Below are 15,780 nucleotides of genomic sequence, written 5' to 3'. Positions count from 1 at the left end.
TTCTTTCTTGTTTCGGTATCTGGATCCCAGGAAGGAAGGTTCAGGGAGCCCCATAAAACTTAATTTAGGGGAGTTATTGGTCCCTGTCCTGGGGTGGGTACACCCCCTAGCCTGCTCCTCTCCTGTGATTGAACAGAGCTCCCCATCTTCAAGATGGCCGGAGCCGGGGGTCGTGCTTCACCTCGTCTCCCCCACCTGAAAGGTGGGGTTTGCACAGGCTGGTACACCCCCCTTCCTGACGTAGTTTTTCCCGCCAGTCTTCCCGCCGGAGTGGAGGTCAGGACTGGTGGGGGCCAGTTGCTGGGTACAGCAAATGGTCTGGAGAAGCTCACAGAGGCAGCATGCCTTTGAAGCGTCCCCTGCCCATCCTGGGGGAGGAGACCTAGCACCTCACCCAGGATGTGCATTGTTGCAGGCCAGAGAGAGCGGCGGCTCTCCACCCTGGGGTCCAGCAACATGTCTGCTGTGTGGCAGCCTCTGCAGCCACTCAGCTCAGACGTGGATTGTAGGTTAAGTTTCAGGGGGCATCTCTAAGATGCCCTCTGTAGTGCATTTTAAATTAAATCCCACATTGGCATCAGTGTGGGTTTAATGTGCTGAGAAGTTTGATATTAAACTTGTCAGTGTAGCCATTATGGTGCTGTCGAGTTCGTAATGACAACCTCCCAGCACCATATACTCTTAATGGCATCACTGTACTTACAGTGCCCAGGAATGGCCCTGGGTACTGTAGGGACACAGAGCTCATGCACATGTGCCACACCACTGGCATAGGGCACCCAGTTAGAGGGGTGGCTGATGTATGCCGGGGCACTGGGGTTGTGGGCATGGCACACAGGGATGGGTGCCATGTTGACTTTGTTTAGTTCTGCACCTAGACACTCAGCCTGCAAAGGCAGTGTGTGGGTGTCAAGGTACCGGGCCCCTAAGGGTGGCACAATAAGTGCTTCAGCCCTTATGGATCTTCTCTGGTCACAATGCCCTGGGTACCTAGTGTACCATTTAGTAGGGGCTGATATGTGGCCAGCGATGCCAATTGGATTTAGGCTTTAGTGTAGTTTTTAGGGAAGGAACACAGGCCCTGGGTAGCTGATTGGCAGGGACCCAGGGCACACCTAGGAAAAGTGCATCAGGTATCAGGCAAAAAATGAGGGGGGGCTGCAACAGGAACTCACTTTCTCACAACTACACAGAAAAAATGACACCACATCAGGATGTTCTGAGCAACAGCCATGTTCTTTCTGACCAAAAGCATCAGATTTTATACATAAGATCCGCTTTCAGCCACTCTGACATCCAAGCTGGGAAAATAGTGCTTTGCTACGTCTCATTCATTTAAAAGGATAAACTTGTGTGTCATTATGAAGTGTAGTTCTATAAAACGACCGCATACTTTTCACTTCTTTCACATTGTTGTGCTTCCCACTTGAAGTCCATCTAATACACTCTTCAACCACACAGTTTATTCTCTCAAAGAGACCATTTGTTTGGGGATGGTATAACAAGCTCATGAACTGCTTAACCCCGTATGATTCAAGGGAAACTCTGAAGCTCCTTGCTGACGAATTGGGCACAGTTATCAAAAATGTTAGATTTGGGGAACTTCTCCTCAAAAAAAGTGCTCTAAGGAATTCAACCACTGAGCTAGAACTGGGCTCTTAGAAAAACTGAAGCACTGGCCACTTCAAATAGTAATCTACCAGGATGAGAATTAACTTAGCACCTCGAGGTGAAGAATTAGAAGGACCCAGAACATCAATCCCCAATCTTAACCAAGGTCTTGATGGAAATTCAAAACGGTTCAAGGGAGGAGTGAAAACTTTATAACGTTTAACTTCTGAATCACACACAACAACCATCCACCACCTCTTCAATTTCAGCATCCATTCCGGGCCACCAAAATGAATCACAAATGCGAGTGAGTCGAGTCGAGCCAAGATGCCCCTCATGGGCATAGTTAAATATTCCCCCCTACTCAAAATGTGCGGAAAAACGAATTTGACTGACCTCTGCAATATCCTATCTTCTACCGAAAGTTCCTCACAAACATTCAAGTATGGCTGAAGCACGGGAGACAACATGTTTTTCCACTCAGCCATCATCTTTGATGAGACCCAAATCTTGTTGCAAAACCTGTTTTTTTGCTAAGAGAACCTCTCCATACATCTTCTGAACACACCCCTAACTTGGGTACCTCAATGGATGCCACCAAACAATCCTCAAAGTCTTAATCTATGAGGTCAGCTACTGCCAGTTCACCATCATCGTCTTTTCTTGGAAAATAAGAGTATGTCAGGTCTGACATTCTTACCACCAGCAATATGAACAATGACAAACTGGAACTGTAAAAGTTTCAAGACAATCTCATAATTCTAGGAGTACAGCATTTGTTATCACCTCCACTCAAGATAGACACCAGAGGTTTGTGGTCGGTCTGTAAACGGAACCAACTGCCCCAGACATGACAAAACTTTTCAGTAGCCTACCAACACGTGAGCAACTGCCTATCAATTACAGAGTTTCACAGCTCGCTTCTTGCAAAACCCTAGAAGCAAAGGCAGCAGTAAACCCAATCTCACCTCTTTTTTTTTCTGAGTAAAGCCCCCAAACCCACCTAGCTGACATTACCCGTAATACAACAAGGTAGTGACAGTCTTGCTTTCGGACAACTGAGACTTGATCATAATAAGAGCTTCAGAATACTCTTCATCTCATATGAATTTAGAATCTTGCTTGAGCAAATTACTAATAGGTCTCAATTTGGTCGCGTAGTCAAGAATGAAATGCGTGTAGAACACTCACTTAAAAAAGCCTTAAATCCACACTTGGCGGTAGGAATAGAAACCTGAAAAATTTAACTCGTTAACCCCGGTCTGGGTTTGATGCCTACCTTTGACACCAAATTCCAAATACTCTATTTCATTGCTCAAGAATTGACACTTCTTTCTTGAACACAACTCCATGCTTCTTAAAAATATTAGGAACCTTTTCCAGGATGACGTTCAGCACATCACCTTCCGCAAATCAGATCATCATCATGGAGCACCAATACACCGTCCACCTCTTTCAAAAGATAATACATTATTCTTTGGAAGACCGATGCCATGGCAGTAAGCCCAAACGGCATGCAGCATTACTGAAATGTACCTATAGGCAAGACAAAAGCTGTAAAATGTTTTGAATCAGGATGTGGTTCGCCCTGATGGTAAGCAGAGGCAAGATCGAGTTTGGAAAATAAACTTGATCCTGCAGTGCAAGCAAGCCATTGATTTTGGGTAAAGGATGGGTCCACCAAAATCTCTTTGTTCAGAGACCAAGTCCACACAAACGCACTTAACACTACGTTTGTGCCCAACAACGAATGGAAACAACCACAAAGATGATTCAGTAGGTTGATGATTCTCTGCTCACACAAATCTTTAAGCTCATTCTCTAGATCATCTATGACAACAGCACCCTATGTAATTTATGCTTGACCTGAATTGCTCCCTTTGACCTTAATTTTGTGTTTGTAGCTTTTAAATTTACCAAGGGACTCAGTTAACACATTCTATTGCCACATCATATTTGATGACAAGCACCTTTAGCCCCAGGTCTGAGAGCCATACCATACAAATCCTGATAAAGCCACATCAAAATATTCAATCCCTTCACAGAAACAGATGTTCCCTTCAATTTTCCTTCCTTTAACTTGAATGCATCCTAAATGTCCCCTAAAAGTTCAATCTTTCACCCCTCATAGGAAACAGGAGAACAGTCAGGTGAGAACAAGCTCCTTAAACAAACACTGGCTGATCATTATAATTCTGACTCCTGAATTCGCAAACAGTTTAAGGATCTTATCATCCCCCACCAGAATGTCCTCAATGGGAATCAATACAAGACGAAGGGTCTCCCAAAAAAGCAATATTTTTTCTTTGGTCAGGAGCAACATAAGAGGGAGTGCCTTCCCCCACCACAGCAAATAAGAGGTTATTTAATCCTTTATTACCGGATTCAGAATCTGCATCCTGCATGCTACGCTACGGACGTGATGGAATGCTTTTTCTTCTGGCAAACCTTTGCAAAATGTCCTAGCTTCTTGCAATAATTACAAATGACATTTATTGCCGGACATGCTTTACCATTGCTATTGTGTGGGAAATTCTCACATCGAAAACACAAATTAGTTAGTTGGAAGCGTTCCAATTTTGAAAGGTCTGTTTCCACAATTTTTTTGGTTCAACTCTGTAAACATTTGTGAAGATTTGCCAGTTTAAACAACATTAAATCACTCTATAGATTTCTCTTCTAGTTCTTTTTACCGAGATTTGAGAAATCTCTACACTTTTTTCTGTCTTGATCGATTTATCAAAGGAGGGGATTCCCACTGCCAATTTTGCTTATCTTTGAAATGATTAAAACTGGTCTCTAATCAATTGGACCATGAAGTTAGCAAACTGACACTCCGAAATCAATCTGCGAAGAACTGCGATGTAGGTATCCATATCTACATCTAATGTCTGTGTTTAAAAAACTTATGCTGGAGGACAATCAAACTGGGTTGTTTGACAAATCTAAATTGAGTTCTCAACCGCTACTTGATGCTCAAGCACTTCACCCTCCTCTAAGAAAAAGTTCAGGCTAATGTTTGAAAGTAGGTCTTTCTTCAAAACCCAGGGAGTGTAGAAGCTATGAAGCTGGAGGGTCCAATCACTTTTATATAGGCCTCAAAAAGCATCAAACCAGACAGTGTACCTGACTATTATAATAACTAAAATAACTAAAAGATTTCACAGTTGATTGGAAGCACCATATACTCAGATGTGATGAGGAACAACTGTCTCACAGGAGAAGAGGAGGATGCCCGCTATTGCTGGTCACTGAGGAAAGTACTCAGTACACACGTGGTAGCCCTACCTCAAACAAGGATGCTTATCAACACAAGGGACTGTACAAACGTATCGCTGAATACTCGCTGTTAACTGTTTTAAAGTTACAAAATCTCTATTGTGTTTATTAGTATCAGACTGATCAGAAAAGAGATGCAGAGTGATCTGAATTGGGAGCAAAAATAATCTTTGAGTGGGGAGTTATTGCCCATCTGGTGCAAAACATGAGTGAAAAGCAGCACGATCAAGGAATTAATGAACCTACCAGTAGTAGCACCAGGACTGGCCGTAGGCAGCACACCGAGAAAAGCAAGCCACTAAAAACATATACACATCATGTGCTGGCACTATGCTAATTGAAAATGGGAGACACCGCTATTCAGATAAGTGGGCATGCGCTAGAGTAGAAAACGCTCTAGTCTTAACTTCATTTAAATGTTGCTACCGCTTCCTTGGTAATGATAGCAAAAACAGTTCCGAAATGGTGGCAGAAAGCAAGAAAGCATGCAGACCAAAAATTTCTTAAAGGGAGGTGCACTACTCGCTGTAAATTTCCTCAAAATGGCAGGCACATGCAAAGAGGGTCACCATTGGCACACTTGGCTTTGTTGTTCTTTATCATGGCGAGCACCTGCCAGGAAGGTTGCCGCACCAGACTTTTTCCTCCACTAATGTGCAGCAGGGCCTACAATATCAAGGTGGCTGGTAAAAGGTTGGGAGTCCGGCAGAAAAGGAGGGACCTGATGGTTGCTGCTCTAGATTATTTTTCTCCACACATACACCGCGGGCTCACCATCCCAAAATCACCAGAATGTAGGTTCTGGCAGCCCTTCAACGAAAGAGGGACCTTTAGTACTGGTCTCAACTTTACTCATGGCAGTTCCTGAATAAGTTACGATGGAAGAAAGTGGATAAGACAACAACAGCAGACACAAAGCAGTAATTGTGATAATCAGACGACCATTGTACCTTTGGGGAAGTCACCTGTACGAGGTAGCAGGCAGGGCTCGTTGGGCAGCTCCAGTCACCAACAATACTGTAGTGTAGTGAGAACTACAAAAAACAGTAAGCGGTTCGAAGAGAAAGTTTATTCGTACAGTAAGGAGCTGCCCTGAGGTAGAACACGCAGGAACTCATCAGCGCCCCGTGCCCCACCCTCCACCAGCATAAACTGACACCAGAATCAAATTAGAACATTCCAATGTACAGAACCTGAAGAACAAGAATGTTCCAGTTCAGGTAAAGATCAACAGATATGATATAACCGAGTCAACTGCAGGATTAGCTGAATCCTCGTGGATAGATCAAAATAGAACATATCTAAGTTAATTGGAAACCTAAGAATCCATAGCTACCGAGAGTCAGGATAAAGCTAGTCTCCTTCTACTCCCTTAAAGCTGTTCGGATGAGGTAAACAGTGGCCCTTCTGAAGCCACAGGAAAAACAACCACTGGGACCAAGACATTAGTAAAAAATGGTTGCCCGTGAGACTTAATGGCAGCATCCCGTACTAGTAGTGTTTAAGTGTTCCAATTATGTTTTGAGGACTTAAATCACAATTGCCAAATTATTGACAGACAGAGCATGGTCCTGGGAGCAGTATGGTTGAGGTCTGAGAAAACAGCAATTTTGTTTTGCAGCTTCCTTGGCAAGGTTGAGTGCCTTCCGTAGTCAGAAACAATAAGCACTGCTTGGAACAAAAATCTCTGGTCACAGAGAAATCGTTCTTCAACCCAGTATTTTATCTTTCTCAAGGTCACTTGCACCATTTGGAAAGGTCCTATAACAGGCGGGGGCAACCTGAGGGGGACTGCATGAGAATACCTTAAAAAAAAAAAAGAATCAGACCTACAACTCATCAACATGCTCTTTCAAATATTTAGCCCCTCACTAACTTGGCCACGTTTATTAATTCTTCGTGTATTCCTAATGGCATACCATCCTTCAGCCCTTTGTTTTCTTCATCCCTTTAATCCAGCTTTCAGGCCTCTTTACTCATCCCCCTGCCACACTACATAGCCATTTCTTCAATTGTCCATTCTTTTATTCCCCCATTTCAGTCTCCCTAACTGAATTTTCCTATGGGTTTCCTGCCGCTGAATGGGGAAACTCTCCATGGAGATGTATGAGCAATGATACTTGGTACATAACAGCCATACTGGAATCTTTATTGTGAATATTTGAGGGACAAAGCAAAATTTCAAAGTAACTCAGTACCCAAGTTAGGATTATCTCTGAAAAATTTCATAATCTAATGGACCTGTCAGGAAACTGCATTCAAACATCTCCTTAGACACGCAGAAGGATACTGTTGCCTCTCCACTTCTCAGGTCTCCTGGGAGAGTTCAGTGACCTATGGGACACATGAGATGTAAAAGTACCAAGACCCCTAAAAAAATGTCATTTAAAACGCCGTGGGTGTCAAGATGGAAAGAAAGGGATTTAATGTCCAGTCAAGTGGTAGATTTAGAAGACACCTGGCAGTTCTTCCTAGTTCTAACTATGCCTGATAATTTGTTTTTAAATTGTTTTAAAACTAGAGGAGTTAATCAAATCTAAGTTTCCCATTTCTACTGTGGACTGCTGCTTCAATACCCAGCGAAGTGCTATGACAGAATCAAATCAAGAGACAGCTAGAAATGGAAGTGGTGGTTTACTTGAGAAAAACACAGGCTTCAGGTTTTACTACAGTAAGTCATCTAACATACCTAAGGTATCAGTTCAAATAAGATCATTCCTGTATAGTCAATGCATTCTACGTTGTAGGTCTCCAAGCAGATTTAAGAGCAAGGTCAGCATACAAATAAGGATCACTAAACAACAGATACTTACTGGTTCTGTTAAAGTTGTGTCTTTCTCCAAGAACTGTACAACGCAGTACGCCAGCTGAAACAAATAATTTTAAGAAATAATACTTTGTATGCTTTACACATGAGTTACTGAGTTATAAAATTTAGTCTTAGTTTAAATAAATGGTGCATTATTTGATAAAGTGAACCCTCCAATTTCACGAAGCAGAAATACTATCCACCAGATGTCTTTTCCTTTACAACCACCAATCCTCAGAGACCTATTTTAATTAGATCTGGTTTGCAACACTGGAATTCCAAAAGTATACAGGCTATAGATTTGAATGGTTTGTAATCCAGATAGAGCAAGTACATTTTCTTCAAAAAGCTGCCTAAATGGGGTGGACTCAAGTGCACGTCTAAAACCAACTAGATCACTACATGAATTGATATCATTTTTTAAGTGTACCTGTTGAGTTGTATGGAATTAGCTCTGTCTTATACATGTGTATCCATGAAAATATAACACTTCAAAACCTTTGCTATAGGCACCTAATTTCAATTCACATCATGAAAGTAACATTAAAATGATAAGTGCAGAAGGTCATTGCAGAAGGAAGTAAATGATAAAAGGCAGGTTTAAAGGCAGAATTTTTTTTAATACTGCTTAATTTATCTAATGAACTTGCTCTTCATCAGTCTAAAAGATCGTGTTCGGCAATAAGAAAGAAGAAAACAAGTTACTTACCTGTAACTTCAGTTATCCAGTATTGGTATCTTTCATAGATTCACATGCCTGAATCATTCCCCGTCGCCGAGGCGGGAGTCTCACGGTATATAAAAAAGCAGTGCCAAAAGTAAATTACAGTAGTAGGCCCTATGAGAAAGGCCTGAGGCCTAGATTGTAGTAGCCTATCTACCTCATTATGCTAAAAAAACCAAAGTCTTTGTTCCAACCAATCAGCTCACAGCACCCTCTAGAACCTTCTCTGCAGAGCCAGTTCTCCTCAGATTTTCGTTAGCACAAGTGGGAATGAGTATCCCAAAAATTAGAGAACTGACTCTCCGGGGAGGAGGGTGGGTGCATGTGAATCTATGAAAGATACCAATACTGGATAACTGAAGTTACCGGTAAGTAACTTGTTTTCTTATCCAGTATTCGGGTATCTTTCATAGATTCACATGCCTGAATCAGAATAGCAAGCAGTATGCCAGACAAAAGTCTGTTGCGGATGGTGGGAGACTTACTGTGATACACTCCCATAAACATATATTTAACAACCAACAATAGAGAAGTAAATACATTATTAATGAAAAACATGACTAAATGCTAAAGAGCAGTCATATAATTTTAAACAGAAAAAGTAATATCACTACCAAAGAAGCAAGTAATCTGTAAAACATGTACATTTTTAACCTTAACAGAAATATTGAAAGGCATAGACTTAATATAAGATGAACAAAACATTGGTTACCTGAATCTGTTCTTATGGAAACAGGTGACGTAAAACCGCTTGATCAACTGCCAAATCCTGTTGATTTGCTGATTGCAGGCAGTAATGTCTTGTAAACGTGTGGACATTCTTCCATGTCGCAGCAAAGCAGATATTCTCTAGCATCACTCCTGCAAACAATGCTGTAGACGCTGCCACAGCTCTTTTAGAGTGCGACCTGACAGTTTTTTGTAATGGTCGGTTGGATTTGATGTGGCAAAAATGGATCGCGGAGGCTTTCCGCCTGGAAATTGTGGCTTTAGTGACCGCTTTTCCCAGTGTAGCTTGGCCATAAGCCACGAACAACTGATCTGATTTCCTGAAGCTTTTTGTTCTTTGAAGGTACAACTTCAGACATAATTTAACGTCCAAAGAATGCAGTGTTCTTTCCGCCGGGGTTGTAGGATTTGGGAAGAAAACTCGCAATTTCACTGGTTCGTTTAGATGGAACTGAGAAGGCACTTTGGGTATGAAAGTTGGATTCGTTCGAAGAGTAACATACTCTTGAGAGAAATGTAAGAAAGGTTCCTTTATAGTGAAAGCCTGAATTTCTCCCACTCTTCTGGCAGAAGTGAGGGCTAAAAGCAAGGTGACCTTCCATGTCAGGTACTTGAGATCGGCTTTGTGAATTGGCTCGAACGGGTGCTTCATTAGTTGTGAAAGGACCGTGTTGAGTTCTCATGAACTGTTTTACCAGCGATGAAGAGCATGCAACATGAGCTCCTGAAACCAATACTGACGAGGCCATCTGGGAGCAATTAAAAGGAGACGGCAGCTCTCCAGTTTTATTTTGCGCAACACGCATGGAATCAACGGGATCGGAGGAAAAGCGTAGGCACAAATCCCTGACCATCGCATGGACTGGGCATTCCCTCTTGATCCCTGTTGAGGGTATCTGCTGACGTAATACCAGCATTTCTTGTTCTGTTGGGTCGCAAACTAGTCCAACGTTGGCTGGCCCCAAGTCTGAAACACCTTGGTCAATTGAGTGTTGTCCAGCTCCCACTCGTGACAATCCGACAACGATTTGCTGAGTTTGTCTGATAGGGTATTGTGGAGGCTCTTGACTTGTTCCGCTTTGAGAGTCATGTTGTGAAGTGTCAGACATTCCCATAACTCCTGAGCCTCCTTTGAGAGCGTAGCTGACCTTGTTCCTCCCTGCTTGTTTACATAAAACATGCTGGTGGTATTGTCCGTTCTGACTAGGACTGAAGGCCTGCGATTCTGGGAAGGAACGCTTGTAGGGATAGAAAAATGGCTCTCAACTCTAGACTGTTGATGTGGCATTGTTTGTACATCTGGGACCATTTGCCCTGCACTTGCAAGTCCTGGAGATGACCTCCCCAGCTCTTCATGGACGCATCTGTCGTTAGAACGAAGTCCGGAGGAGTTTGCAAGAATGTGAGTCCTTGTTTCAGATTGTGCAGTTGAGTCCACCATTGAAGAGCATCTATCATGCGTGGGGTGACTTCGATTATGTTCTATAAGGAACCTGTTGCTTGTTGCCACTGGACACGGAGCTCCTCCTGTAGTGGACGCATTTTGAGACGTGCCACTGGAATGAGATTTATCCCAGAAGTGAAGCAAACAGGCGAACAGAAAGTGACTTTCTTTTTGACAGTTTTATGGCCAATGCTTGTAGACGGAGCTGCCTTTCTTGAGACAAGAATGCCTTGCATTGTTTTGTGTCCAGACGAGCTCCTAGGAATGGCAGAACTCTTTTCGGAAGAGTCTGAGATTTGCTTTCGTTCACAGTGAGTGTTAGAGATGCAAAGAGATTGCGACACTCTGCTATGTCGTTCTGCACTCTGCACTTTGATGGACCTTTGACTAGCCAGTCGTCCAAGTACGGGAACACCTGGATCCTCGACGAGCGTAGTGCTGCCGCTACCGGAGCCAGGCACTTCGTAAAGATCCTTGGAGCCAACTTGAGGCCAAATGGGAGTACTTTGAACTGATAATGGGCGCCAGCCACAGTGAAACGGAGATACTTTCGATGTTTTGGGTGAATTGGGATGTGAAAGTAAGTGTCTTCCATGTCCAAAGGAGCCATACAATCTCCCTTGATTAGGCAATTTAATATGTCTGAAAGAGTGACCATGCGGAAACCCTGCTTTTTGAGTTATCTGTTGAGATTGCGCAGGTCCAAGATCGGTCGCCATTCCTTTATTTCTTTTTCATGAGGAAAAAACGGGAATAGAAGCCTGCCCGCCTCTGATGAACTGGGACTTTTTCTATAGCGTTCTTGAGGAGCATTGAATGAACTTCCTTGAACAATAAGTGAAGACGGGGGGAGGGGGACACCTGGGCGGAGTTATTGGTGGTTTGGTGACAAACTCCAGGGTGTATCCATGTTGAACTAAGTCCAGCACCCACTGATCGGATGTAATCCGCTGCCACCTTTTTTGAAAGGCAGATCTCTTCGCGCCCACAGGGAGGGAGGGAAGGAACTACGGTTGGCGCCCGGCTGATCTCACTGTTTTCTGTGAGTGTCTCACCCCTGATTGATTGTGCGCTTTAGTCCGTCTTGGCGAGAAAAACTAGCTGTTCCGGACTGGCGATAAGAAGACTGATAGTTCTGTCGGTACTGCGGCTGATATTGTCTGCCTTGTTGGGAGTAACCTCCTCTAGAGGAGTATCCAGGTCCTCTTGCACCTCTAAAAGATCCTCTCTTATATTGCAATGCACATAAGGATCTTGCGGTGTCAGTGTCCGTCTTGATTGCTTGGAGAGCCTCGTCGATATGTTTTCCAAATAGAGACTCCCTGTCATAAGCCATGTCCAAGATCTTTAGTTGGACCTCCGGCCTAAAGGTAGTAGCCTTTAGCCAGCCCAGTTGTCTGAGAACTGTAGCTCCTGCCAATTGTCTAAAGTTCGCCAAAGAATTTGCAGCTCTGTTCGAGGCAGCAGCCATGGTAGACATTTTTTTACCAATAAGGTCCAAACGACGCCCCTCCCTATCTGGTGGTGTTGTGTTAGGGGTGGCTGTTTTTTTCGATCTTTGCTGCGCGGCCTGCGAGATGACCGAATGCAGCCGCGGGTGTCCAATGAGGCATGAAGGACTATTGAGAGGAGCACGATATTTTTTATCAATCCTTGGTAACACAGCCGGCACAGAAGGAGGATTCTTCACCACTTTGACTCCTCCTTTCCATATAGAATCTATAATAGGAATGACTTTTGACAAATTCCTAGTCTCCTCTTTAAAATCATGAAGAAAACATTCTGTCTGCTCCACTGTTACCGGAAGTTGAAATCTAGTTGCAGCTGCTGCATAAGATTATGGAAGCCACCTATATCCTCAGGTGGTGAGTCTGAAGGTTGTGGAGTTGGTGGAGACGGCATGGGAATAACGTAAGTATCCCACGGATCCAACGGAGGATTATCTGGTAACTCGCCCTCCTCTACTTCTTCATCCAAAGAAGTATCCGGGGTGTGCGTAGGCACATCAGGTGGAAGTACTTCCTTTACCAGAGACCTAGGTGGTGGAATCTCAGGTTGAGGAACCGAACCGCAGGTTGGGGTGGAGGCACGACCTGCTGTGGCAGAAAACGTTGCTTATGTCTGCCTGCATGGCCTGTTAATCTTGTATTAGGCCCGATAGCAGATGGCTGGATTCCGAAGGACGAGATCGCCTTTGGTATTCGGTCTGATGAGGCACTACAATGTCCTCCTGATAGTAATGTTCTGAATAGGCTTCATCCTCCTCATCATCCTGTCACTTAATGTTCAATTCTGAAGGATGATACGCTATCCCAAAAGCTCCCTCATTGTCATCTCCAAAATCATTTTCCTCCTCATGAGCATAAGTCTCTAAGAGACAGGAGGGCGTAAGTGGCGAGATGTAAGCACCTTCTTGCCGCTGGTATGATATTAAAGTTTTAGAAGAAAGTGGCATAGAAAAAGCCTGTATAGCGATTGGAGCCTTTGATTTAGCAATAGCTATTATTCTTGCTGGAGGCGTCGACGACAGAACTATCGTTGACAGAATCGACGTTGACGGGACCACCGCCGACGAAATAGTCGTCGACGGGCCCACCGTCGACGGAGTCATCGTCGACGCACTTTGCTTCTTTGTCGACAAGACACTCGTCGACGGTACCGTAGAGGACTTCGTCGACGAGTGCTTCTTCGATGACGAGACGGTCGTCGACGGATCGTTGACGATGGTTCTTGTTGCCACAATGGAGATCCTAGTAGACAGGATAGGAGAGGTGATGGCTGTGGTGGAAATCATAGCCGTAGACTAAGGAGCAGAAGATGAGATGGTAGTCACAGGTGAGGAGACAGAAGAGGTCTTACTCACAGTTTTCTTAGAAGATTCCTTGAGAGCTGGGGCTTCAGGGAGAAAAGATGGAGATCTCTTTGAAGAGCCCGAAGTGGAGTGGGAGGTTTTAACATGCTTTCTCCCCTCACTTGGATAATCCTCCTGTGATCTAGCTCTCTTACTCTATGTCAAAGCTCTGTCATCATCATCAGTTGAAGAGGATTTGAGCCATAAGAGGACTCTGGCTTCCCTATCCCTCAAGGTCTTGGAAGGGAAGGTGCGGCAGATCTTACAATTTTTGACTCATGTTTAGGATGAAGGCAATAAATACAGTCCATATGTAGGTCATCAACATGGACCCTTTTCTTTAGACATGTTCTGCAAGGTTTAAATAAGGCCTTTTTGGCAGACATTCTGAATTAGAGAAGAAACAGAGAAGAGACTCAGGGAGACTTCCTTCCACATGACGTGCAGCTCTGCAGAGAGGGTTCTAGAGGGTGCTGTGAGCTAATTGGTTGGAACAAAGACTTTGGTCTTTTTAGCATAATGAGGTAGAATGGCTACTACAATCTAGGCCTCAGGCCATTCTCATAGGGCCTACTACTGTAATTTACTTCTGGCACTGCTTTTTTATATACCGTGGGACTCCCGCCTCGGCGACGGGGAATGATTCAGGCATGTGAATCTATGAAAGATACCCCAATACTGGATAAATGCATTATTTTCTGTTGTGGAATGTACTGCCTGGGCAAGTGTCTGTTGGCCATGTGTATAAGCGTATGCATGGTACAAGGTCTTGGCATGGCTACCTTCAAAATCAGAAGTAGATTGAAGGAGATACGATTAAGTAGTTCTAATGTCTCCTGCCTATCGCATCCGGTATGGGAAGAATTCTCTAGAGATGAAAGTCATTTGTGGCAGCGTCTGGGGGATAACTGTTTACATAAAATGCAGAAATGATTAACTGCAAAAATAACATGGAGGATCATCGCTATAGCTATAGATTGCAAATTATTCACCGAAGGTGAAATGCCTCTTCCTTTAAACCAAAGAGTGTGAAACACTCTAGTTGAAGAGCTGTTTTCGATCAGAACCTGCATACACTGGACGTTATCAATGCAGTCATACTCTTTGATATGTTAGCAGATTTGACATTGCTGATCATAACTCCCCCATTTGAGTGCCAGAACAAATGCTGTGTTTGGCCCTCTCTAACCTTACTGACTGCTCATGGTATGTGGCTACCCTTTCTTTTAAATCAGTTGCACATGTTCTGAAACTAGATGCTCAGGAAATCAGAACAAGTTACCTACCTTTAGAAAAGCTCTTCAGGGTGGATAATCTAACTGCATATATTCCATCTTTTGAATATCTCCAAGGTGCTAGGCTGAATTTAGAGAATTTTTCAGATATCCATCATTTCAGAGCGTAAATCAAACGGTCTTTTGCTGCCACTCAATATCAATGCAATGAGGTGTAAGTTGTGTAGATTTAGATGGATGACTGCTCTGCTGATGCTCCCCTAGCTAAACCCAGGTATCCTAGGATGATTGGCCCTGTTCTCCTTGACCATCTTCCTGAGGGAAACAGGGCTAGTGGCGGGAAGGCGTAAAGGGATCCTTTGTTCCTTTACAGCTAGACTGATTCTCCTAATGAGTGTTCCTGCAAAACTTTAACGCATAAAACTGCTTCCATTGCACTTTCCTGATGGTGGAAGAACGATTCAGCAAGGGTTTTCCCAACTGGTTAATCCAACGATATCCATGCACCACCTTAGGATATAGGTGCCATTCCTGATCTTCCATGAGACATCTGTTCAGTTTGTCTATTCTGGCATTCAGGGACCACGTGTTTGACGACCAGAAGACGTTCTGGCACTTCAAACCTCTGAAAATACGCAAACGTTTCAGGCACAGGACTCCACACCGCCCAGATTGCTGCAGATCCACATGGCAGTGGTCTTGTCTGACAGAACCTGCACCAGACTAATCCAGATGGATGTCAGGAAAGCCTTCAGGGACAGACAAATGGTCTTTAGCTCCAGAACGGGATGAGGAATCAACTCTCCACTGGAGACCAGAGGCATAAGATTTTCACCTCACCAAAATGATCCCTCTCGACTCATTCAGCATTGATGCATCTCTTGCATTTATACACCCTGGGTAGAGGAGGGAGAGTGGCCTGTCCCAGGGCAGATTGTGAATGTTTAGCTAGCACTGCAGATTGTGGGCGATCTCCAAGACCTGGATATTGTGGCGAAGCCAGCCTTGATGCTGAACTCACTGGGATTTCAGATTACCCTGCAGGGCTTGGATCTGAGCCAACATTAGCATTTTCACCTTTGCGAGCAAGCAGGGTTT

General features: G+C 43.9%; 1 protein-coding gene across 1 annotated transcript in view; it reads right to left on the bottom strand.

The window, feature by feature from the left end:
- Positions 1-15,780, bottom strand: part of PPP2R5A (protein phosphatase 2 regulatory subunit B'alpha) — an 885,130-nt gene that overhangs the window by 325,903 nt on the left and 543,447 nt on the right. Inside the window, exon 8 of the mRNA XM_086927850.1 lies at positions 7,704-7,757. Within this exon, the coding sequence (XP_086783976.1) occupies positions 7,704-7,757 (54 nt within the window). The remainder of the gene's footprint in view (positions 1-7,703; positions 7,758-15,780) is intronic.

This window comes from Lissotriton vulgaris, chromosome 6, assembly GCF_964263255.1.
Source record: "Lissotriton vulgaris chromosome 6, aLisVul1.2, whole genome shotgun sequence".
NCBI lineage: Eukaryota > Metazoa > Chordata > Amphibia > Caudata > Salamandridae > Lissotriton > Lissotriton vulgaris.
This window is presented reverse-complemented; position numbering and strand designations above follow the sequence as displayed.